The 26,336-nt window shown below is 38.3% G+C and overlaps 1 protein-coding gene across 2 annotated transcripts in view; it reads right to left on the bottom strand.

Annotated features, from left to right (window-relative positions):
• The window catches only part of RECK (reversion inducing cysteine rich protein with kazal motifs), a 77,740-nt gene that overhangs the window by 42,753 nt on the left and 8,651 nt on the right, over positions 1-26,336 (bottom strand). The window contains exons 2-6 of one of the 2 annotated variants that reach the window (XM_061132233.1): positions 21,184-21,242; positions 18,473-18,547; positions 17,538-17,574; positions 14,743-14,828; positions 13,027-13,074 (exon numbers count right to left, since the gene is read on the bottom strand). In XM_061132233.1, the coding sequence (XP_060988216.1) occupies positions 13,027-13,074; positions 14,743-14,828; positions 17,538-17,574; positions 18,473-18,547; positions 21,184-21,242 (305 nt within the window). Of the gene's footprint in view, positions 1-13,026; positions 13,075-14,742; positions 14,829-17,537; positions 17,575-18,472; positions 18,548-21,183; positions 21,243-26,336 lie in introns of those variants that run through there. The other variant, XM_061132234.1, reaches the window with a different exon arrangement.

Genomic DNA, 26,336 nt, shown 5'->3' with positions numbered 1-26,336 from the left:
ATCCAGAGCTCAGAGATATTCCCTAAGCATTTCTCATTATGTTCACTGATAAGACCTTTCATGCATACAGTTACTCTAACTTACTGAACTAAAGAAATATGAACTTTCATATTTCTACAAGGCAGCTCCTCTAGTGTTAATAACATGTTTACATCTCTTTCTTTATCTTTATCAATTTTAAGGTTTCAAAGAATGGTCCTTGTAGAGAATAGACTGGTGGCTGCCAAGAGGGAGAGTGTGGGAGAGGGCTGGATTGGGAGTTTGAGATTAGCAGACAGATGCAAATTGGTATATACAGAAATGATAAACAAGGTCCAACTGTATAGCACAGGAAACTATATTCAATATTCAGTGATAAACCATAATGGGAAAAAGAATGTAGATACATGTATAACTGAGTCACTTTTGCTGTATAGCGGTAACACAAAACTGTAATTCAACTATACTTCAATAAAAATATAAAATTAAATTTCAAACAAATTAAAAAACAAAAGAATGGTCCTTCACTCAAGTATACTGGTATTTGATAAATTCATCAATTCTCTGTTGCTCACTTTATATGCATCATGATTTTATCACATCCTTCTCCTTGGTAAGATCCCTAACCTTATGTAACTACACCTAAAGTATAAACGATGGGTAACTTTTTTTGGTGAGGGGGCACACAGCATGTGGGATCTTAGTTCCTTGATCTGGGATCATATCTGTTTCCTGCATTGTAAGCATAGAGTCTTAACCACTGGACTGCCAGAGAAGTTCCAGTAACTCTACCTTTTTACTGCTTATTGTTGTTTAGTTGCTAAGTCGTGTCTGACTCTTTGCAACCCCATGGACTGTAGCCTGCCAGGCTTCTTTGTCCATGAGATTTCCCAGGCAAGAATACTGGAGAGGGTTGCCTTTCCTTCTCCAGGGGATCTTCCCAACTCAGGGATTGAATTCAGGTCTGCAGCAGTAGCAGGTGGATTCTTTAACGCTGAGCTACCAGGGAAGCCCTTCACTGCTTAAACTACTGCTGGTTAGTTTGACAGGGCTTAGGACACGCATGAGTTACAGCACTGGCTTACAGTTTCTTCATTTCTTTAAACCGTCAATTTTGGGAGTCTTGGCTAAAGTCAAGTCTTAAGTCTGGCGATCTCGGATCAAATATCTGATCGCCATCTAGTGGCAAACGCAGGCAGTAACTGAAGGTCTGTACTTGGGTCTATACAGAGCCTCTTTTGACCTCCTGCCACCAATACTATACCCGTATAAACACCTCCCCCACCCCACTCATTTTACTCTAGAAGAGATCAAAATAACAGGGTAACTGAGGTGAGGACCTACCACAACCTCAGAGACCCAAAGAACAAGCCAGCATGTGGGAGTTGACAGTGTCCCCAAAGATCTTCAAGTCCCAAAGCCTTCACGATACAGCTCTTCACAGGAGAGACAGAGGTAGGCAGTAAGCAAAGGGCGGAGCCGGGGCCAGAACCCAGAGCGCTCTGCTCCTGCCCTCCTATGACACCCTCCTGTGAGAAGACTTTGGATTATTTTGAAAGTAGCCAATGCAAAGCTGAATTTATGTCCATACAGTGATCTATTTTAACAGTCTCTTGTTTTTAAAATCAACGTCTTAAATTGTGAAAAAAATAATTTTCTTAGTTATTATTTCCTTTAAAAAATTTTGAACATGAAGTCTTTCTTCAGGCAGCTGCTTTCATTAACCAGTTCCCTGCCCTACCTTCAGTGGTTTTTGACAACTGCAATAAGCCCTTCCACCTAGTGCTAGGAGCAGGTAACCTGTGTGCAAACCTAGCAGAAAAACTAAGATACAGAGTGAAATCAACAAGAACCCTATGTGATCTTTCATGTCACACTGACCTTCCTTTTGGGGTCCAAGTAGGAGGCACATTCTGCAGCTCCAACTTCTTGTCCATAAGTTAGCTCTGTAGGTTTATTTTTGACCTGGTCACCTGCTTTTCCACTTCAGTGACCCCTTCTAACATTTCTCCATTTGTCCACTTGTCTCAATCCTGTCTCTGTCCACTGCCCTTCTACTATAACTGGCCCCTCCAGCTCCCTTTCCCATTCTCACCAATGATGATGATGAAAAAAAAAACAAGGATCATATGAATCTTATTAAAAACAAACAAAATCAAGTTTGAATCTTGGATGTTTTAGTCACTTCTGCAGAAAGACCCAAAAGAACACATTCTATGAAATGTTAATGTTTCCTATTCCCAAGGCTACTAGTTAAAAGTAAAAAGGGGCTGTTTTGTTCCTAAGGCCTCAATAAATAAAATCAGTTTGCTTTGCACAGATGGACTGATTTCTCCCAGTTTGAAGTTTTGCATGAAAAATCTAGCTTATTAAAATGTTAAATCAGAGATTAATAGTTGACCTTTTTTTTGGGTCACGTCACACAGCTTGTGGGATCTTAGTTCCCTGACCAGGGATTGAACCTGGGCCACGGCAGTGAAAGCACCGAGTCCTAACCACCGGATGGCGGGAATTCCCCAACAATGGAACTTGAAACACATGTTTTTTTAAACCTTTGCAAGATGTTTTCTCCTTGTTGTGGACACCATGGCTTTGTAGTGAAAAAAATCTAAGTGACCAGAACATGCAAAGGAGTTTAACATGACACTGTTGCTGTTCGGTCACTAAGTCGTGGCTGGCGCTTCTGTGACCTTATGGACTGTCACCCATCAGGCTCCTGTCCATGGGATTTCCCAGGCAATACTGGAGTGGGCGCCATCTCCTCCGGCAGGGGATCTTGCTGACCCAGAGACTGAACCTGTCTCTCCTGCACTGGCGGGTGGACTCTCTACTGCTGGGCCACCAGGGAAGCCCCTTAATGCGACACGGACATTCTTTGATTTCTTCAGCATCCCAAGTAATAAATGTCATTTCAATAGTGGGACAAAAATGAGACCCTAAACTGAAGTAAGATGAATGGGTCTAGACTGCTCAGAGAAGTTTGTTCATGATTACCACAGAGCATCCAACCAACTGGAAGCAAATTCATTGGCAAGTACTATTAACACCTGCAGGGTAACACAAGGTCTAGAACAGAGCTTACACAGAGTATGTGTCTGCGGCAGACTGCCTGCTGCAGTGGCCTCAATTTTTCACACTTCCCTGTGCCTATTTCTCTCATGCTAACTCTGGACTTGATCGTGTGATTTGCTTCAGTTAAGGGGACAGCAGTAAGTGTGAGGAAAATAGAGCCCGGCACATACATCAACACTTGCAGGTTTCATTTCTCTCTTGGGCTCGGGCCACCACCATGGGAACTTGTTTGAGCCACGCTGTGAAAGCGCTGGGAGAGACGTGTGGAAGAGAGCTGAGCTGACTTAGTCAAGGGCATCCTAAACCAGCCAGACCCTGGCTGATTTGCCAGGCGACTGCAGATGCATACATGGGCCCAGCTTGCTCAAATCAGAACTGCCTAAATGAGTGAGAAATAATAAATTGTTATGGCTCTAGGCTATGGGGTTTAGGGATGGCTTGCCACACAACATTACTGAGATTACAGACACAGTATTCAGTGCTTTCTCCGCTCATTCAAAGAATGACTAATTCATAGACATTTACACAGGGTTTTCACATAAAACTGCTATTTACTCTGAAACAAAGAACCTTGTGTACTGTCCAGAGTGGGAAAATTTTCTATTAAAAATTCTATCTATAAAAATACTAACTGTAGCACCTATTTACAGGCAACAAATTTCTGTTCATCCTTTAAGTCTTACCTGCGCTGTGAAGACTTCCTCATTACCCTGAATAGGGTTTTTTCCCTCCAGGCTTCAAGGTGTCTTATACAGACTTCTGGCAATGTACTTGGATTTGTATTATAATGGACTATTTGAATTTCCCTCCTCCCATGGACTAGGCTATGGACTTCTTACTGTTCTCAGAGTACAAAGATCCTTCCATCTTTGTACTCTGAGAACAGTGTCTGGTGCATATTAAGTGTATCAACTCAATGAATGCTGGAGGAATGAATGAATGACAGATGCAAAGAAAAGTGAGACATGGACTCTGCCCATAGGAACTCAGGTGATTAGCATTAAAAAGTGACAAGCAAACACAGAGTTACACCTTCATAAGGTGACAAAATGCTACAATAAAGTATGCAAAGTGTTTATAAATAGCAACTAATATTTTTGTGTGTGGAGGGAAGAGGGTTGAGCAGACAAGATTTTAAAGAGGTACCATCTAAGCCAGAATTTGGATGGGCTTGTGGTATGCTGCGGTGGGGTGGGATTTCACAGGCGTGTGGGTAAAAGGGAGTTCTGATTTGTAATATTTGCTGATATGTATGGCATAAATACCCCCAACACGGCTGCTTTTCAAGTTAACTGGCTTGCAAAATTCCTGAATATTTAACAACTGACCAGTTCTCCCTAGCAGGTAGGAGTTGGCTCTAGCCTACTAATGGATGGGAACGATAGGATGGATTCAGGGAGCAGGAATTCCAGGAGGATGATGGGTGGTACAACCACAACTAACTAACAAAACACAGAGCCAATCTGGGAAGTATAAGCAGTAACTTGCAGAACTGTCAAGGAGGGAAGAGTTAGGACTAAGAAAAGCTTCAGTACACCAGGCTGAGGAACATGAACTGTATCTCACAGGTGAGCCACCGAAGAGTTTCAAGGAAGGGAGTGATATGACCATATTTGGTCTTTGAAGAGGTCACCCTAGAAGTGGAGATAGTAAAAAAAAAAAAAGAGAAAGTAGAGACAGGGAAGCTACCTGAGCAGCTATTGTAGTAGTTCCCCAAAGTGGTATAAAGGCCTGAGACAGGCTGTGACTGAGGGTCTGGAAAGGAGGCCCATTTAAGACAGACATATTCCACAGGCAAATTTTTAGGGTTTTATGGCTAGTTGTTCTTTGTTTTTGTGGGAGGTGGTGAGAAAGAAGAAATAGTAGATAATACCTCTTAGGTTTTTGGTTTGTCTATCTGGGAGGGCTGTACTTGAACAACCAAGCGAGGAATATAAGAAAGATGATAAGTTTTTGTCTGGGAATGAGTGTATGTGTGGTGTTGTGTAGCATGTAGGGTGGAGGGAAGGAGAGGTAGGGAAGATAAGTTAGTTTGGCTGATTTATTGCAGCAATCAAAGCAATCAGGGTAGATGAGATTCAGTTCAGTTCAGTTGTGTCCGACTCTTTGCAACCCCATGGACTGGAGCACACCAGGCCTCCCTGTCCATCACCAACTCCTGGACTTTACTCAGACTCGTGTCCTTTGAGTTGGTGATTCCATCCAACCATCTCATCCTCTGTCATCCCCTTCTCCTCCTGCCTTCAATCTTTCCCAGCATCAGGGTCTTTTCCAATGAGTCAATTCTTCACATCAGGTGGCCAAAATACTGGAGTTTCAGCTTCAGCATCAGTCCTTCCAATGAATATTCAGGACTGATCTCCTTTAGGATGGACTGGTTGGATCTCCTTGCCATCCAAGGGACTCTCAAGAGTCTTCTCCAACACCACAGTTCAAAAGCATCAATTTTTCGGTGCTCAGCTTTCTTCACAGTCCAACTCTCACATCCATACATGACCACTGGAAAAACCATAGCCTTGACCAGACGGACCTTTGTTGGCAAAGTAATGTCTCTGCTTTTTAATATGCTATTTAGGTTGGTCATAACTTTTCTCCCAAGGAGTCTCTTTTAATTTCATGGCTGCAGTCACCATCTGCAGTGATTTTGGAGCCCCCCAAAATAAAGTTTGCACTGTTCCCACTGTTTCCCCATCTATTTGCCATGAAGTGATGGGACTAGATGCCATGGTCTTAGTTTTCTGAATGTTGAGTTTTAAGCCAGCTTTTTCACTTTCCTCTTTCACTTTCAAGAGGCTCTTTAGTTCTTCTTCACTTTCTGCCATAAGGGTGGTGTCATCTGCATATCTGAGGTTATTGATATTTCTCCCGGCAATCTTGATTCCAACTTGTGCTTCATCTAGCCCAGCATTTCTCGTGATGTACTCTGCATATAAATTAAATAAGCAGGGTGACAGTATACAGCTTTGACGTACTCCTTTCCTGATTTGGAAGCAGTCTGTTGTTCCATGTCCAGTTCTAACTGTTGCTTCCTGACCTGCATATAGATTTCTCAAGAGGCAGGTAAGATGGTCTGGTATTCCCATCTCTTTCAGAATTTTCCAGTTTGTGGTGATCCACACAGTCAAAGGTTTTGGCATAGTCAACAAACCAGAAACAGATGTTTTTTCTGCAACTCTCTTGCTCTTTTGATAATCCAGCGGATGTTGGCAATTTGATCTCTGGTTCCCCTGCCTTTTCTAAATACAGCTTGAACACCTGGAAGTCCACGGTTCACAAACTGTTGAAGTCTGGCTTGGAGAATTTTGAGCATTACTTTACTAGCATGTGAGATGAGTGCAACTGTACAGTAGTTTGAGCATTCTTTGGCATTGCCTTTCTTTGGGACTGGAATGAAAACTGACCTTTTCCCAGTCTTGTGGCCATTGCTGAGTTTTCCAAATTTGCTGGCATATTGAGTGCAGCACTTTTACAGCAGTAGATGAGATTGCCTAGATAGAAAAACCTGGCCATTTGGATTAGACAGGGTCATAATCTAATCAGACTTGATCAGATTTCCCTCTGGGGATGATCTCATTCAGTTCACTTTTGAGAAGAATGGACTAGAGAGGAAATACACAAGCTCAACAGACTAAGTAGGAGCTATTCCCTTCCCCAATACAAAATATGACAAAACCAAAAAGCATACAAATGGAGAATAATCAAGATTTTATACTATCTTAAGCCAGTACTGCAGGACCTAATAGGTTTCGCTCTTTTTGGAGCTCATCAGCTGCAGGTAACGGCTCAAATCTAGTCCAGTACAGCATACCTGTAGAGCATTTTACCATTACAAAGCCTCCCATCCACCATCTTCTATTTATTATATTCTGACAGTCCTTGGAATTTCCTTGGTACTAACTAAAAGAAGCTTTACATTTAGGTGCTGAAGGCTCTGCTGAGGCAAAGTAATCACATGACTCTTATTGTTAAAATTCCCCAAAGACAATGGTCCACAGCCTAGGCTGTCATCTGCCATTCAAGAAGGCCCACTGTATTCTTGGAACTAACTGCAGCACAGATCCAATCCCACCGAGGCACAGAAGGCCTCAAGCTGTCCAGAGAATACTGATGGTCCCTGCCCTCCCAGCTTTTAATTTGGGGAGCTATTTTTTCATCCCTTTTCCTTTATGCTTCAGGTAGTAAATCTAGAATCAAAGTTAATTTGAGAGAAAAGGAACAAAATAAAATTAAAACATAGAAATCTTTAAAGCAGAATATTTGTTGTGACATTTCCTGAGGATACACTGTATACCATACAGACACACGTAAATATGCACCAAACAGTGGCATCCAGGGGTACCGGAGTATGTGGTAAGCTACCGTTTGTGTAGAGAAGGGTGGAAAAGAACTGCGTCTACATATTTACTTTCATGTGCAGAAAGTGTCTCTGGTGACTTTAGGAACTGGGTGGCTGTGGTGTAAGAGGTAGGAAAGAGACTTCATTGTATACCATTTTGAATTCTGAACATGTGCATACTAAAAAAGTAAAATAAAATTTAACATGTACCTGCACGCTTCTCTTATGTATTTAGCTGTGTGTTCATAGGACATTGCTAACAGAACTGAGCTTGGAACTCACAAGGCTGACCATCTTTGTTCTAGTGGTTCTTAGAGCCTCTTTTTAACATCCTCAGAGTCTTAATTTTACCTCAGTATTCCCACAGAACCAGAGTCCCAGGATACAGCATTCTTTTAGTTTTCTTTAAGCAACAATTTAGTTTAAAACTTTAAATGGCTTAACTTAAAAAAAAAACCCTCACAAAAATATCTTCTTCTGGCTTTCTTTCATAGTTTCTCACTTTCCTTAATGAAATAACATCAAATAATGAGTGAAGGAAGCTAGAAAGAAAATAGAGAACTGAAAATTTTATTTCTGAAAAGAATATAAAGAAAAGCATAGAGAAGGATCTGTGAAAGAAGGAATAAACAAGTAAAAACATAAAAGTCTGATGATAAATTTGCAACACTGTATTTCAGTGGTTCATGCAGCAAATTGAAAGGTATATATATTTATGGCCATTATGATAAGAGAATGGCAGGTAAGGTCTGACATAAAGGCATGACACAGGTTTAAGAACCTAAAACTAAAATTTGTCTCATCATGTTAGAGACATTGCCAAGTCTCTGGAAATATATCAGCCTCACATCATCTTGATGTTTATTCTGACATTCAAGAAAATAACTACCAACAATCAATTTTTGTTTTTAATCACCATCTTGGTGGCTAGAAGAAAATGTTTTCAGCCAGCTTGTAGACAAAGACTATGCAAAAAGTTTCACACCTCGAGGAAGATATGACTACGTTTTCACTTTAGTTCTAATCAGCCAATTTGCCCTAGTGTGGCTAAACTAGTATGGTTCTACTTTATATCCAGCATCTGTTCTGATTACTGGTGCCTTCATTCTAGTCTTTGAACATTTTAAATGTCATCCCTCGTCTAATATCACACATGAATAGACGTGGCCTGATCAATGCTTCTAGGTGTGGTTAAGACCAAGTTTGTGAAAACATATGGTGAACCTAGAACTGAGCGTGCCTGTAACACTTGAACATGTCCATGACAGAGTTATCAAGTTACTGGTTGATTCTGGCAACTCTAACCAAATATGTGTGATTCTAAAAGAAGTGGTCTCAAATACTGAAGGAAGTATTCTTTCTCAGATATTACTCAGAATAAAAGAACTGCAGAGACAAGTCTCTGCAGACTCTCTAGCCAAGTTTTCTGTTCGTTGCAGAAATCTCCTCCACAGTATGTTTATCCAGTAAATCTTTGCTTGAACACTTACAGTAATAAGAATTTCTCTTTTTCTCGGAATATCTCAATCCACTATTTTCAATGAACATAGAAAGATCCTCCTACTGAAATGATAGATCAGTATATGGCTCCTCCTCTTTCTATTCCCTAAAAACGCAATTTTCAAAATCAGCTCTCACTTTTTTCTACACTTCCTCTTTCACAGAGCTTTCCTTCACTCTTGAGATTCAAGAGTTACTTTACAGTTGACCTTGGGCATGATTTCTCCTCATTTTTCATCTGGTATTCCTAACCACCTCTGTGTGTGTGCGTGCTCAGTCACTAAGTTGTGTCCAACTCTTTGAGACCCTATGGACTGCAGTCCACCAGGCTCCTCTGTCCACGGGATCTCCCAGGCAAGAATACTGGAATGGGTTGCCATTTCTTTCTCCAGGGAATCTTTCCGACTCAGGGCTCAAACCCACATCTCTTGCATTGCTGGCAGATTCTTTACCACGGAGCCACCTGGGAAGTCCAACTTAACCTCTAAGATATGCAATTTTTACATTTAAAAAAGACCTAACACTCAATATACTTCAATTTCTTTAAAATCCCTTCCCATGCTATCTTTGCTGTGTATTTTCTCTCTTTTTTAAAAACTCAATATTATTATTGTTTTCATATAATTTGTGTTTTAATTTAGTCCCTTTGTATTTTTATTGTTCTCATTTTCCTTTGCATCTCAAATAATTATAGATATTTTAGAACTTCCTTTAGAGAAGGACTTTTAGAAACGGTCCAGTAACAGCAATTCTCTTTGTTGTCTAGAAACACCTTAATTGTGCCTTCTTTCTTGAAAAATATTTTTGCTGGGTATGATAGTTATTTTCTCTCAGAATATCTTAGGTATCCTTCTACTGTCCCTGGCTTCCTCTGCTGCTTTGAAAAGTCAGCTGCTGAACTCCTTTGAAGACAATGTCGTTTTTTTTTTTTTTTTTTTCTGACTGTTTTTAAGATCTTTGGCTATGAAATACGTCTGCAATGTATGGATTAAAAAAAAAAAAATCCTGCCAGATCCTTCTTGGGCCTGTGTTTTTTCTCTTTCCTCTACTATTCCAATTGGAACACTCACATCCTCTATATCCCTTAAATCTCTTTTAGCCTATCCCACTGTGCTGCTTTTTCACATAGCTTCTTTAGTCCTATCTTCCAATTCATTAATTGTTTTTTATACTTCCCTGAACATCATCTCCTATACTCAGTTCATCATAACAAATCCTGAATGATGGACTCTTACCTTCAAACCTTTGATTTATTCCCAAATATTCAACTCTATTGCTATCATCCTAGTTGTGGGCCATATTTGTTTTTAGCTAAGTTAGAGAAATTTGGGGGATCTAAAACTTAGCTTGCACATATCTAAGACTTAAAGCTTTCTAAAATATTGGACTTACTTGTTATGTTGATCTCTTATCACAGAATCTTTATCATCTCCTTCTACTTAATAATGACTGAGCCCCCAAAATATAATTTTTCCAGGATTTGGCCCCACTTTACCTATCCAAGCAGATTCTCAGCCCTAAATAGGCCTACTTTCTTTTTACCCCCCTGTACAAGCCATGTGCACGTTTGCTAACACGCTTTTGATACAGTCTCCTAACCCAAATTATATAAATCCTTTCAGGCCTCTCTTTTGCAGTTTCTCCTGATAACTCCCAGCATGCTCAGTCTGCTTTCTCATTTCCTTAAGCCCTTGTGTGTTCAGTACATATTTTAATTATCTTGACTCAATTAGATATAATTCTTTAGTATTTGAAGTTGAGCTATATATAGCTTAACCATAATTCTAACCTAGATCTGATCCAAAGTTTTTATATAATTTTACTTATTTTTGGCCAAGCCATGTGGCTATGTGGGATCTTAGTTTCCCAACCAGGGATGAAACCCATGTTCCCTGCAGGGGAAGCAGTGGAGTCCTAATCACTGGATGGCCAGGGAATTCCCCAAAGTTTGCTTTCTTTCTAATATATTTATTATATTTGTTGACTTGTGTAAAAAAGAAACCAGATGTTGCAAAATGACATATGAAAATGCTTTACATTTAACTAGCTTATCTTTGCTTAGCTGGAACAAAGTAATCTTAAATGGCATTAAAATTTTTAAACTTTATCATTTAATAAATTTCCCAGGAAATCTCCTCAAAGGGGATTCTGCAGCAGTTTATCAGTAAAGATAAACATTAGCTCCTTTGAAAATGACCACTCATTCTCTGACTCTCTAGTCAAATTACACAACTCCATTGTTTACAGTAAATGTTAACCCCTAAAATTGTAAACCTAAAGTAACAGCTTACATATTGGAAGTTCACTTCCAGGGGCCACTCCAGTGTTAAGGAAAAGGTACTAAAAAACCTAGTTTTATGTTTTATAAACTATTGTCATGTTGATAAACAACTGATCCAGTTAAAATAGGTTGCACTACACCAAAGTTACCTACTTCACTTTCTAACAAATAGCCACTAGGTCTACACTAGAGTTTAACAATCTAATGAGAGTGACTGTTATTTGGGGTTATAATACAGAACCTTCTTTCCATGTTTAAGTGCTCTTGCCTCTCTTTTTATTTCTAAATAACATATAAAATATAAAATTGAATCTCAAATTATCTTGATAATCCATACAGTTTTTTACATATGTAAACATAACAAATATTATATATATATATAAAATATATATACTTTACATATATATATTACATATATATTTTATTTTTATATATATGTGAAAGAACCATCTTGACATGTAAATTTTTGGAAGATATTAACAGTTGCTTAATTCTAGGCCAAATAAGGGAGGAGAGACTGAAAAAGAGAAACTACTCTTAGTATTTCTCTCATAGGACAGTGATTATCTCTCTTTCTTACCTTTCCTGTCCCGTCCTTCATCAACACATACTGGCAGACTTCCTAGGTCAATGCAGAAATCCAGACAAGAGAAGGAAGCACACTAAAATAGTGGAGGACAGGCTACAGGAGATGGACAGTGTCAGTGTCATGGACATCATGTGGGAGAAAAGAAGGAATCGTCACAGTTAGTCACTTTGTTCAAGAGAAACTAAAACAGTTACTTCAATGGCAGAGAGAAAAGAAAAAAAAAGAAAGATCTTTTACTTCTTTGTAGAAAGGCTCTTTTCAATAAGAACAGAGAAGAACTGCAGTTAATTTGGAAATTCGTCTTCAGAGAAACAGATAAAACTTAGCAATAGTATAAAGGAATGAAAGATAAATAAGATTTTTTTTGATTCAAAAATATTGAGATTATTTATAGGCTTTGAGAAAATAAAAAAAAAATCAGAACTATAATCTAGAAGCAGTGAAGAGGTTGTTCTATTTTTCTTCTCCAAGAGAATACAGACTATTAAAAGCAATAGGAATCCCAATGTTTATAAATAAAAACGATGAATGAGTAATATGGACTTGTATGCTTAATTATATACGGCTTTGTACTATTAAAAAAACATACTGTCACATTTAACAATGAAGTTCTAGAAACTGACCAAATTTTAGTATCAGTGAGGAGCTTTTATTTCACATCAGGGACAATCTTTTGTACATCCTTACTTGATGTGAAATACTTTCTATACCTCTGCCCGTCCTCAACCTGTGTCCCCATGCCCCACCCAATCTATCAATAAGTACTACAGTGCTTGAAACACCACTGCTAGGAAGAGTCCCTCGAGATTTAATAATTGAAATTTAGTATGTACCTCTCCCCTCCAATGTACAATGCTAGGAAATTATGAAGTTACTCACGCTAGCAACGTGATTGTTTCTTCCAATTAGAAGTAGTTCATAAAGGTGGATACCTGGATGAATCAAGGTATAGGAGAAGGGGCAAAAGAGGATATGGAACCTAAGAAAAACTATTTTACAACCTAGGATACAACCAGTAGCTGTATTATGAAAACATAGGTTAAAGCTTCTGTATGTGCGATTTAGGCATTTCTTTCAAATTAATGCTTAACTGCAACAAGTTAAAGTCATAACATTTCTAAACAAAGTAAATGACATTTTCCTCAAGACTATCTTTTCTGTAAAGTAAAAGGTAATTGATTTAACAATGAATTTATGTTTAAAATTTGAGTGATTCTATCAATTCTGATAACATCTGATTCGTTTATCCAAATTTGTTAAAATGCATACCTCATATTCTTTTCTGCAAACTCTGGAAATATCATTTTTTGACGATGCCTAAAAGATAACAAATTTCTCAATTAATTTATTACACATGCTCTTCAGTATGAAACCAAAAAGAATACAAACATAAGTATATGTAATTGCTGGCACAGCCGTCTTTACTTCATCAAGGAAAATCTCATGCTCAAATATTATGCAAACAAATCTTATATAATTTTTAAAAACAAGCATTAGCTCCAGATATGCTAGAATTTCACTCTTCTATGGCTTTAATCTCACATAATGACACAGTCCTTTTATTATTTCAGAAACCAGATAAGTTTGAAGGAAATGTAAATCAGAGGACTTTTTAAAAAAAATCTAAATTCCATTCTGTAGCAAATTTTCTTGTGAAGCTCTGCTGCAGTGAATTTTCTTATGAAGTTCTGCCAGGGCATTTATAGTTTGCTTTTTCTTTAACCCTTCATATTCTAAGTTCCCGTATTAACCAATATTCTCAGAAAAAATCCATACCTAGCAGAGGAGCCAACTAAAGAGGGAAAGGCAATGCCAGGCAATTAATTAATAAAAGTTACTTTTATGTAATTTTCTTAACAAGTTTATGAAGAAGAAATTAACCCTTCTACAGATGAGGAAACGGACACACAGAGAAACAACGTGATTTACTAAAGTATATACTTTCCATAAAAAACAAGCCAAAACACATCTGCTGAGGGTTGGCTGTTCTTCCATATGATAACAGTCCCACTTAGAAATACAGTCCCAGAGGCATGGGCTCTATGGTTCCTTTTTCTATTTCCTCCTCTTCTATTACCTAGGCTTACTCAATTCTTAATAGATCAGCTGACGAGGACAGGGAAAGCAAGAAGCAGAATGGACTGGCAACTATTCTGTGTCCCACGAGTACACTACAGTTCTAATCCTCTACAACTCAGTTTCACCTCAATGCTTGCAGGAGAACAGCCGATAGTTAGGCTGTGTGGTGCCCAAAGAGTGTGGTTCAGTGGTCTGTACAAAAGTGAAGGTGTCTCATATACTCCTGCTCAAAGACCAGTCACTAGGAGAAAATAAGACAAGGCTTTGCAGCTGCAGATTCAGGGCCACTCAAGTTTCCAGTTAAGAGTGCTCCCACCACTTGGAGTAAGAGGAGCCCGGAGACCAGTTTTACCACAGCACTCCAACGCATCACTATGAGCATTCAGTGAGGAAGAGTTCAGGGTCTAACTTGATTCAGACCTGAGATACATCAAGTCAGACAGAAGTCATAACTCACCGCAGGAGTCATGCTCACCTGAGGAGCAGAGAAGGAATAAAGAACACAGTCACAGTAAATCCATGATGAAAGGCAGAGGGAAGATAAAAGCAAAATAAGCCAACTGTGTCAACTGCTTCCATCCAAGCATGCCTGAAATTTACACCACTATTTGGAGTCGTTTAGCACTGATTAAGCATGACCATAGGCAGAGTACAAAAGTCCTTGATTGCAGTAACATTTTTTCTTTGTGCGGCAGGGAGAAGTTAAAGCACAAGAGAAGGCTGAGAGTCTTACATGCAGCAGACATGACTGAAAAAGCAGCATGTCTAAAAGGAAGTGGTCTACGCAAGGAATGCTAAATTTGCAGCTGCTATGGGTCACCTCTCCAGTAATAGGCAAGATCCAAGACACAGCTAAAACTCAAACTAGACTCCACTCTGCTTAAGAGCCTCATTGCCAAGTGTTACCTGCTTGCATGCCTGTCGACATTCCAAGGTAATAGCCAGTTCACAGCAGCCTAAGCCAACCCAGCCATCAGACTTCTTAAACACACCTTAAAAACAAAATGTTCAGATGTTTTGGTCATAAGAAGTGACAAAGCAAACTGGTTCAAGGACACCACTGAAGTCAAAGCAAGTTTCCGTAAGAAAACTAGCTCAGAGAGCAGGGGCTCCGAAGCATGAAGCCCCTCCTCCCAGCCGGACTCTCAACGCTGGCAGTCTTGTCAGGGTCTCTGCAACCTAATTACCAGGTCCTTTGTCTTTTCCCTCTTCTCCCTGCTCACCTGGAATTCTCTTTAGCTCATTCTCACTCTAAGGTAGACAGAATCTCTAGAAGACATACGGTTAAGGAAAGCAATGACTTCTTTCACCTCTGGACTGTGAACCAGAGGCAGGACTCCTATTAATAACTTAATAAGCAAGCAAACAAAATAGGGCATGAGTATTATTGTATCAAAATACCTAGAAGAGCATAAAACCCACGAGGCTGTTTACGATGCTGTTTAACAACTGATACTCAGGAAACAGACAGGAACATCTCCTGGGAGCCATGACTGATCTTGGTAGGTACACTTTAGTGTGGGGCAAAATGACTATACTGATGCAATTTACGCACAGTAGCTATTTCTCCAAGCAAATTACAGTGACACCAAAAGGTGGTAAAATTATAAAAAGAGTTCTAATGCAATTTTAAGATCCCTTTTTGCAATCATAAATGCCAATGAATAACTCCTAGATAAAATTAGGAGATATAAGTAATGATTATGATTAAAGAAAAGATTTACTTGTAGGAATGCTGTAAATTCCTTATCTCTTTTGAGAAATGCTTTATGCTGCTTCCATGTAATACACAGATCTGCAAATTCCCATGTACATTAAATTATTTCCATTCGAAAAAAATGTCAGGGATTCAAGGCAATAGGTAACATAGTTCTCTATACGAAACTAAGACCTAATATAAAAAACAGAAGCATTCCACTAAAAAAACAAACAAAAGCACACAAATGGCCCATGGACAGACAAAGCTCTCAAAATATAATCATAAACCATGCCAACTGTTAAAACTGGCTAAGAAAACCGCATATCGTAAGAGTCTATATCTCTATATGTTTGAATGGTATTAAAGGGCAGCAGACTCCCATCTAGTCCCACTGCCTAGTGTAGTTTCCTCTTGATCTCTGCTGCTTGCTACTCAGAATCCTGCATATTCTATACAGAGTTTTGGATGGAATCAATGTGGGTCATACACTCTGTGGACTTTTGTACCATAATGCAACATACTGCTATTTTCACATAGCCAGTACCTTTTCTGTGTTAGTCACTTAGTTATGTCTGACTCTTTGCAATTCCATGGATTGAAGTCCACCAGGCTCCTCTGTCCATGGAATTCTCCAGGCACGGATACTGGAGTGGGTTGCCATTCCCTTCTCCAGGGGATCTTCCAAATCCAGAGATCGACCCTGGGTCTCCCATATTGCAGGCAGATTCTTTACCGACTGAGCCACAAAAGGAGCTCTTGCCTCTTAGAACATATTAAATTATTCAACAAGCAACTACATTCACTGAACCCTTACTGTATACAAAGTCCTTTATCAGGTATTTTGTGGGCTAATAGATAAAAATATATGATTTATCCTTTTATGGAGATTACAGTTTGGTAGGAACAGTACACACATATATAATTACAGACACTAGGTAGAGGGATAATTAGGAGAACAAGCAAGGATGTGAGCAATTCCAGGAGGGAAATAGTTCAATTTGTTTGAAATGAAAACTTTCAACAGTATGAAAACCTTTAGAATTCAGAGAAATGTAAGCTATACTCCCTTTTTTCAAGGCACTGGGTTTAACCAGGACTGGAAAATGAGCTCTAATCCTAGGAGATTGGGAATGCCAGATGGGGAGTTTGGGCTTTATTCTGATTTAAGTGGATAGCCCCTGAGGGAGTTTTTTTTAAGACGGTGGGAAAGACAGCTATGGTGTGTTGAAACATGAGTTATGAGGTTACTGCAATAATCTACCCCAAAAGTCTAACAATAAATGCTTGAACTAGGAATAGCAAGGATGGATGCAAGATTTTACAACGGGGTGAATGAAGCTAAAAAGAAAAAACATTCAGAGATAATGACTTGAGGGTTTCCAGTCTAGTGTCATTCATAACAAAAAGCAATTATCAGATGAGCTTGGTTTTGAGTCATGCTACCTGGATGCAGAGATCCAAGCAGAGACGACTAGAAGTCATGAATAATAACTTGGATTTGAAAATTATCTTCTCAGAGCTGATTAGATAACAGTTCTGGGAAGGAATGTGGTTACCAGGGTGAGTGTGGAGAAAGAAGGGAAGAGGACCACACACAGGAACAGCCATGGTAGTTACAGGGGTGATGGTGTGTGTGTGTGTGGGGGGGGTGGGGTGGGGATAAGAGAGGACAAAGTCACAAGGTCAAGGTGAGGTCACAAGGAGGTAGTGGTCAATGTATCAACTGTCACATGGGAGTCAGAAAGAACGAGTGCTGAGAAGCAGCTGTAGGATCTAGGAACCAAGAGGTCTTGATCTTTCAAAGCCCAGTTTCAACAGAACAGCTGAAGCGGAAACAAGAGTACCATAAATGACTGAGTGAATGAGAATAAATTATACATTTGAAAATTTGGATGCCTCCAGGAGGGACAGGATAGAAATCCAAGGGTATATATTAGGTTACAGGACTATGACACAGATTTTACAATCACAAAATAAGTTTTAATGTTACACTATTACTTACCTGGCAAAGATGAATTCATACAACTCCAAATGTCAACCTAAAATCGTAATCATCAAAAGACCTTTATGTAGAAACCCAGTTTCAAAATACAATTTCTACAGAAATTACATACAGCTAATTTGATTATGTCTGTCTCTATACAATCAATGATCTAGAAGCATCAACCAGCTATTTGGGGAAGAAAAAACAGAAATGAGATGTAAAAATACTGCTTGCTGTTTTCTCAACTTCCCATCTGGGATACTAAAGACAAGTATGGTTACTCAGGATGTTTACTGGAATAACTGTTTCTAAGCACAGAGATAAAAGTGCCTGTTGAGTGACTAAAGTAAAATATGTCAGTCAGAACTGTTTGATCATAAACTTTCCCATTTAACCCAACCTACCTTATCTAAACAGGCTTTCTCATGCCAGTTCAGACTTTCTTAGCTTAGCCATGAGCATCCCAAACAAGGGATGGTCCATGCATTAGAGACATTTTAAGTTACATGATTCAGACAGGCATGCAATGTATCTATAGTACACCAGGAAATGAGAAGACAGAAGTAATGAGAAATTACACATTTTCCCTTACCCTAAATCTGACTTTTTAAACATTAAAATAAATATAAGATTTAGCTATGGTTTTCATAAAATTGTCAAAATATAATAAGTAAAATTCTCAATTTCAGATAAACTATTATTATGAAATTTAAAGACTAGAACATACTTTTATATAATACTGTTTTTATACCTACATCATAAACAACAAAAGATAAAAGACAATATTCCATCTAGCAATTTGTATGAAGATCTTTTTAAAGTATCCAGTTAAATCTAACATTTTACTTTGACCACAAACCCCAATCACTCTGAAAAATTTGCTAAATCAAAAGTAACTCAATAGAGTGCTTCATTAGACAAAAACTTCCATAGTTAAGTTAAACAATACCTACCATTGTTTCAGGGCAATAATCTGGGGCTCGCTGCAACAGATGTTTTAGTCGCGATTCACTTTTTGAGGAAAATATCTACTTGACAAAAACAAAAAAAAGTTTTAAGGCATTTTTTCTTTTTTTTTTTTTTTTGTTTTTTTGTTTTTTTCAGCTTTTATTTATTTATTTTTTTAAATTTTTATTGATGTATAGTTGATTTACAGTGTTATGTTAGTTTCAGGTATACTTTCGTATATGTATATATATATTCTTTTTCAGACTTCTTTTCCTTTATAGGTTACTACAAGATATGGGATTTTCCAGGCAAGAATACTGGAGTGGGTTGCCATTTCCTTCTCCATTAAGGCATTTTTTCAATAAGAAAATGGAAGAGGTAAATTTTTTTATCCTCTAGGTTTATCAGTTGTCTAGAATATTTTCCAATTTCCCTTCATAAATGTGCTTTATTATAAAACATCAGTCCTGACTTCTTATATAAATTCAAATTCTAAAAGTTTTAATTTCAAATCTCCAACTACCTTCACACAGTGGTTTTCACTGATAATTCAGCAACTTACCCCACTAACTTCCTAACTTCCTACAGCCATCAAGTGCATTCGTATTCACTCCAAATCAAAACCTAACTATCAGTAGAATACCCTCTCTTCATTCCTCACTGGTTGAAGAATTAAAGATTCCTTATTCCTGCCCTTCTCACTGTCAGTGAGCTCTGCCGGTTTCAGCATCCTAGCCTCTCACTCCTCTGGTGATTGGGATGACTGACTTACCTGACTACTGAGTCTGACCAGGGAAAGTGAATCCTATTTTTACCTCTCTTCCTCTGCAAGTAAGTCCATCTGGAGTTTAATGCATACCTGGAGATAAATGCTATCTACATTCTGCATTTGTGTAACTAGAAATAAAGTAATTTGGTCAGGGAAGAACTTGGTCAGGGAAGAATTTTTTTTTATTAGGATGACTATAGTATTCACTTACTTTGCTACATTATAGAATTTTAATCACTTTAGATTTTAAGAAATTAGTCCTCGTCTGTTGCGAGTACCTCATAAAAATAATTTACCCTATGGAACATTAGTGGAAAAAACATGAGAAAACAAGGCAAAAAGTCAGAAAAGGAGTGCTTCCAAAAGTAGGAGAGTTACTTTAAAAGCTCTCTTATGGTGACACTATCAAGAGGCCATTTTTGCTTCTAAAAGGCTATTGCTCTGGCAGTAAATTTGCAGAAAACTTAATCTACTATAGTGTTTTGACATGAATTCTCTAGCAGCTATTTAGGTAAGACATCTTGTTATACTTAGACTATCTTGAAAAACCTTTTCAATCCCTGTTAGGTAGTGCTCTCATTTTTAGGAAGTAACAAAATCCAGGTTATTACTTGAAAACTCCTCAAAAGATGATTGAGATCATTAATTCTCAACTGGTAAGGCTACAACTACACAATCAAGATGATGAAAGAAAAGTAAGACATTATGAACTATTGTCTCAGTGGAACTTGCCTTAAAAAGGTTCAAGCAGAACTACAGTAAAGTTTCAAAGGTAGGAAATCAGTCCTGAATATTCATTGGAAGGACTGATGCTGAAACTCCCAATACTTTGACCACCTGATGCAAAGAACTGACTCATCTAAAAGATCCTGATGCTGGGAAAGACTGATGGCAGGCGGAGAAGGGGACAACAGAGGATGAGATGGTTGGATGGCATCACCGACTCAATGGACATGATTTTGAGTAAACTCCTGGAGTTGGTGATGGACAGAGAGGCCTGGTGTGCTGCAGTCCATGGGGTCGCAAAGAGTTGGACACAACTGAGCGACTGAATTGAACTGAACTGAGTACAATGAGCACCCACATAAGCCTTCATCTAAATTCACCCATTATTAACATTTGCTTTAACTTTTTCTACATATGCACGTTATTTTTATTACTTTGATGAAACATTTAGAATTCATTATAGACATGATCATTCATTTCTAAATTCCAGCATGTATCTTCTAAGAATAAGGACACCATTCTAACTAACCACAATACAATCATCAGATTCAGTTAGCAGCACTGGTAGGTATAATATTATTATAGCTCATATTTAAATGTCACCAATTTATCTCAATCACATGCTATATAGCAGTCTTTTTTTTTTTTTTAATTCCAGGACCCAATACAGAATTATGCACTGCATTTAGTTGTCATGTCTCTTTAGTTTCCTTTAATCTGGAAGTTTCTTGTGTGTTCTTTGAGGCCTCAGAAACTGCAGCCTGCCAGGCTCCTCTGTCCACGGGATTTTCCAGGCAAGAATACTGGAGTGCACTGCCTTTTCCTACTCCAGGGGATCTTCCCAACCCAGGAATCAAACCAAACCCATCTCTCTTGTGTCTCCTGTATTAGGAGGCGGGTTCTTTACCACTAGCACCACCTAGGAATTCCTGGGACGTTTCTTGACCTTTGTTTTTATAACACTGATATCTCTAAAGGGTACAGGTGGTTGTTTTGAGGAATATCCCTCAATCTGGGTTTGCCATATTGTTTCCTCAGGATCTAGGTTATGTACTTTGGGTAGGAATCCCACTTCAGATACTGTGCTCCACCATGTTCGCAGACTCATGTTAACTTGTTCCATTACTGCTGATGTGAACTGACCGTTTAAGTGCTGTCCAACAGATTTCTCTAAAACAATTACACTAAATAATATCCTCTATAATTATCAAGCAAGCTTACCTGTTCACAAACATCACGGCACATCTGGTTATCCTTTGAATGATTACAACACAGTGCACCTAGGGAGAAAAAATAAACACCTAATATTGCCTATTGTTAAAACAATGATTAAGCTAAGTCAGATGGTTACACAAACCACTTATTCGACAGATTATTACTATTCTTATCCATTTTAACTCAACAAACCTTTGTTGTGTACCTATTTCAAGTCAGAGATGGTGCTATTTGAGGACACGGTTTTTGCCTTTAAGAAGCTTGTGATCTAACAGGGAAGACTGTCATTTAATAACAATTGCTACTATGTACTGTGTACTTTTCATGTGCCAGAATTTTACTACTTGCTTTATGATTATCTCATTCAACCCTCAACAATTATCCTATGGACTATATTCTATTATTATACCTATAAAGGAAGGTTAAATGATAAAAAGATAGTGAATTTTGTTTTGGACATGTTAAATGTAAGTCTCCATTATCTCAGTGAAATAAATAGAGATTAGGTTTGAAAACAAAAAGAGTTGAGGGCTTGAGGTGAGGTTGTATATGTCTCTGAATAGCCACTGTGGAGAACAAAGGAAGCAACTATAAATGTTTCTCAAACTTTTTTCTATGAAACACTGTTTCATGATGTGTTAATATCTATTCCTCAAGAGAAAATGTTTCATGTTCAAATAAATTAGGAAACAAAGGATTAAAAAGAATTTTTTTAAAAATTATTATATTTTATTTTTATCCTCTGGAGAAGGGAATGGTAACTCACTCCAGTATTCTTGTCTGGAGAATCCCACGGACAGAGGAGCTTGGCAGGGCTACAGTCTATGGGGTCACAAAGAGTCAGAGAGGACTGAGCAACTACACTTTAATATCGTTTTTAATTTATTTTTTTAACACCAAAAACATTTTGCATTGGGGTATAGCTGATCTTAAATTCTTAAGATTTTGAGAAATTTCTTTCTCAAATCTGAGAAAATTCTTAAAGACATGGGAATACCTGACCTGACTCCTGAGAAATTTGTATGCAGGTCAAGAAGCAACAGGTAGAACTGGACATGGAACAACATACTGCTTCCAAATCGGGAAAGGAGTATGTCAAGACTGTATATTGTCACCCTGTTTATTTAACTTATATGCAGAGTACATTGTGCAAAATGCTGGGCTGGATGAAGTACAAGCTGGAATCAAGATTGCTGGGAAAAATCTCAACAATCTTAGATATGCAGATGACACCACCCTTATGGCAGAAAGCAAAGAAGAACTAAATAGCCTCTTGATGAAAGTGAAAGAGGAGAGTGAAAAAGTTGGCTTAAAACTCAACATTCAGAAAACTAAGATCATGGCATCTGATCCCATCAATTCATGGCAAATAGATGGGGAAACAATGGAAACAGTGACAGACTTTATTTTGGGGGGCTCCAAAATCACTGCAATGGTGACTGCAGCCATGAAATTAAGACACTTACTCCTTGCAAGAAAAGCTATGACCCACCTAGACAGCACATTAAAAAGCAGAGACGTTACTTTGCCAACAAAGGTCCGTCTAGTCAAAGCTATGGTTCTTCCAGCGGTCATGTATGGATTTGACAGTTGGACTTTAAAGAAAGCTGAGCACCAAAGAATTGATGCTTTTGAACTGTGGTGTTGGAAAAGACTGAGAGTCCCTTGGACTGCAAGGAGATCAAATCAGTCAATCCTAAATGAAATCAACCCTGAACATTCATTGGAAGGACTGATGCTGAAGCTGAAACTCCTATACTCTGGCCACCTGATGCGAAGAACTGACTCACTGAAAAAGACCCTTATGCTGGGAAAGATTGAGGGCAGGAGGAGAAGGGGACAACAGAGGACGAGATGGTTGGATGGCATCACCGACTCAATGAACATGAGTCTGAGTAAGCTCTGGGAGTTGGTGATGGACAGGGGAGCCTGGCGTGCTGCAGTCCATGGAGTCACAAAGAGTTGGACCTGACTGAGCGACTGACCTGAACTGAACAGCCAATCAATAATGTGACAGTTTCAGGTGAATAGTGAAGGGACTCAGTCATATACGTACACGTATCCATTCTCTCCCAAACCCGCTCCCATCCACGCTGGCACAGAACACTGGGCAGATTTTCATGTGCTATACAATTGGTTTTTGTTGGTTATCCATTTTAAATATAGCAGGGTGTACATAACTTCCCCAAGTCCTTAACTATTCCTTCACACAACCCCCAACCACAAGTTCGTTTTCTAAGTCTGTGAGTCTCTGTTTTGTAAGTAAATTCATTTGTATCATTTCTTTTTAGATTCCACATATAAGGGATGTCATATATTTCTCCTTCTCTGACTTATTTCACTCGTACGACACTCTCTAGGTCTACCCGTGTTGCTGCAAATGGCCTTATTTCATTCTTTTTAATAGCTGAATAAAATTCCTTTGTAGACATATATGCGCATGCATGCGTGTGTGTGTGTATATATATATGTATATATATATATATATATACCCCACATCTTCTTCATCCATTCCTCTGTCAATGGACATTTAAGCTCTTCCCATGTCTTGTAAACAGTGCTGCCTTGAACACTGGGGTGCATGTATCTTTTCAGGCCATGTTTTTCTCTGGATATATGCCCCTGAGTGGGATTGCAGAGTGATATGATAGCTCTAGTTTTAGTTTTTTAAGGAACCCCCATACTGTTCTCCACAACAAGTGGCTGTACCAACTTACATTCCCACCAACAGTAGCAAGAGGGTTCCCTTTAAAGAGAATTCTTTACTGGACTTTATGAAACCTTTAATATATTAATATGCATCATTAACTCCTAAAAGGGATCTAAGTTTCTCAGAGCACAAGATATTTTTCTCAGGCCACTTATTTTACATCTCAGCATGCCAATTTGAGAAACATCACAGAAAAGGAAAAATGTTGCCAAGCAGCATTATGGGCCCAGAAAAATTAATAAATTAGTGATATAGATAATCAGCAGGGGCATGTCATTATTCTACACTGAAGCTAACTGGGAAAAAAGATAAAGCTGAATTGATCAAGCGCTGTTTAGAGAGTGCTAAATCAAAAGTGACAGGGACATGAAAAGATTGCATTTCAGGCAGCTAGATCCAAGAAACAATGCCTACATATATATCAGTCTCTTTAAATGAAATCTATATAATTTCAGTATATAAAATAGATGACAGCAGAGCTTTTTTGATTGAAGGTAAGATTGGTATTGGGAAGAAATGAATGAATAAAAAAGGTTGTCTTTAGCTCTTACCAACATCCTTTTAAGCTCAAAACTGATATTGTTAATCCATAAAACAGTAACAGGGCATATGATATTACTAACATATTGCTACAGTTTAGTTTCATAAAACACTATCGTGGGGCAGGCTTTCTAATGCTATATGGAAAAGGGTGTCTTAAAGTTTTAACATTTTACTTAAAAATTCTGAAAAATAGCATTGAAACAAGTATACTATCAAGAGTGAAACAGATCACCAGCCCAGGTTGGATGCATGAGACAAGTGCTCAGGGCTGGTGCACTGGGAAGACCCAGAGGGATGGGATGGAGAGGGAGGCGGGAGGGGAGATCAGGAAGGGGAGCACATGTAAATCCATGGCTGATTCATGTCAATGTATGGCAAAACCCACTACAATATTGTAAAGTAATTAGCCTCCAACTAATAAAAATAAATGGGGAAAAAAAAATTCTGAAAAAGTGAAAGTGAAGTCGCTCAGTCGTATCTGACTCTTTGCAACCCTATGGACTATAGCCCATCAGGCTCCTCCATCCATGGGATTTTCCAGGCAAGAATACTGGAGTGAGTTGCCATTTTCAGCATATAGAAATTCCATTAAGTTTCAGAAATTAAAAAAATTCCTTGTTTATAGGCTGTAGCTACCTTCTTAGAAGCGTTGAATTCAAGGATGGGCCCAATAAGACTTTCTCACAACACCCCTCTCTTCTCTGCCATGCCACACCATGCTGAATCCCCTCCCTTCTAAGATTCTGTTATGTCCCCAGCCTCATTAGAATGAAGACAGGCAAGAATTGAAAGGTGGGGGCGGGGGATCTTCTGTGTGATATCATGGGATCTTTTGAAGTGCTCAAGTTGTTGCCACTTTTTACTATCTTCCAACACAAAGGTCACATGAGGGCAGAAAATCCAGCTGAAGGAGAGCAAAGATAACTCAGAATAATACACGATCCCCATAAGCACAGGCTTAGCAAAAAGTAAACAGGCAGGCAAGAGTCTGACTTGGGCCTAGGAATTTTTGGAAAAAAAGTTTCTTGGAGCAAAGGTCTATTTAGAGCAGAAGTATGAAATATGTCACAATTAAAACTCCAATAACAATGAAAGATTTGTTAAAAATATAAAGGTTTATTTTTTCCTATTTAATGGTGAAAGTCAAATTTATAGTGGGGTGACCCCCAAAGTTAAATTTTTAAAATGATTCACTTTTTCATTAAGAAATCCCAAAATCTGGAAAAGAAGAAAAATGATCTAATATTCCCACTGTCCTGTCAGAACGTGTATTTACATATTTCTTTCTAGTCTTTCCAAAAGCCTTCTGAAATTTCTGACAGAATGAGATTAGAGAGCAGCCTGAATTCTTCTAGTAGTAATGCCCTTCCCCCTCCTAACCAAGCATTCCTCTGTAATAATACATTTCCTCTCTTGAGAGGAACTGCCACTCTCCTAGAACAGGCTAGGGGACCTATACTACATCACGTTTTCCACATTTTATTTTTAACCACAGTCATCATTATATTTGTACACATTTTTCTTTCTTTGAAACAACAAAAACTTACTAGACTCTTAAACACTGTATACTTTTAAAGAAATGTCTATAAACAGACGTTAACTCATATGCCTTCATTAAGAATGAGGGCAAAGGATTCAAATGCAATTAATGTGGCAATTAAAGGTCTTTGTCTTTTCAGAGCTTTTAAAATGGATTAATTGGGTCATTCAACTATTATAGTACAAAAAACTCTCGAAGGCCTAATTTTTATACAAAAAAAGACAGTGAATTCTAGAAATGCTTTGTTTTTATAATTTGATTCTAACCTAATTTCTGGTTCTTCAAGAATAGTTTAAAACTCTGGTTATTTTTAAAAAAATGGAATTGAACAGATAAAGGTAAATTAGTTCAAAATAACAATTGATA

This window comes from Dama dama, chromosome 29, assembly GCF_033118175.1.
Source record: "Dama dama isolate Ldn47 chromosome 29, ASM3311817v1, whole genome shotgun sequence".
NCBI classification, from domain to species: Eukaryota; Metazoa; Chordata; class Mammalia; order Artiodactyla; family Cervidae; genus Dama; species Dama dama.
The sequence above is the reverse complement of the archived record's forward strand: the minus strand, read 5'-3'. Positions and strand labels throughout refer to the sequence as shown.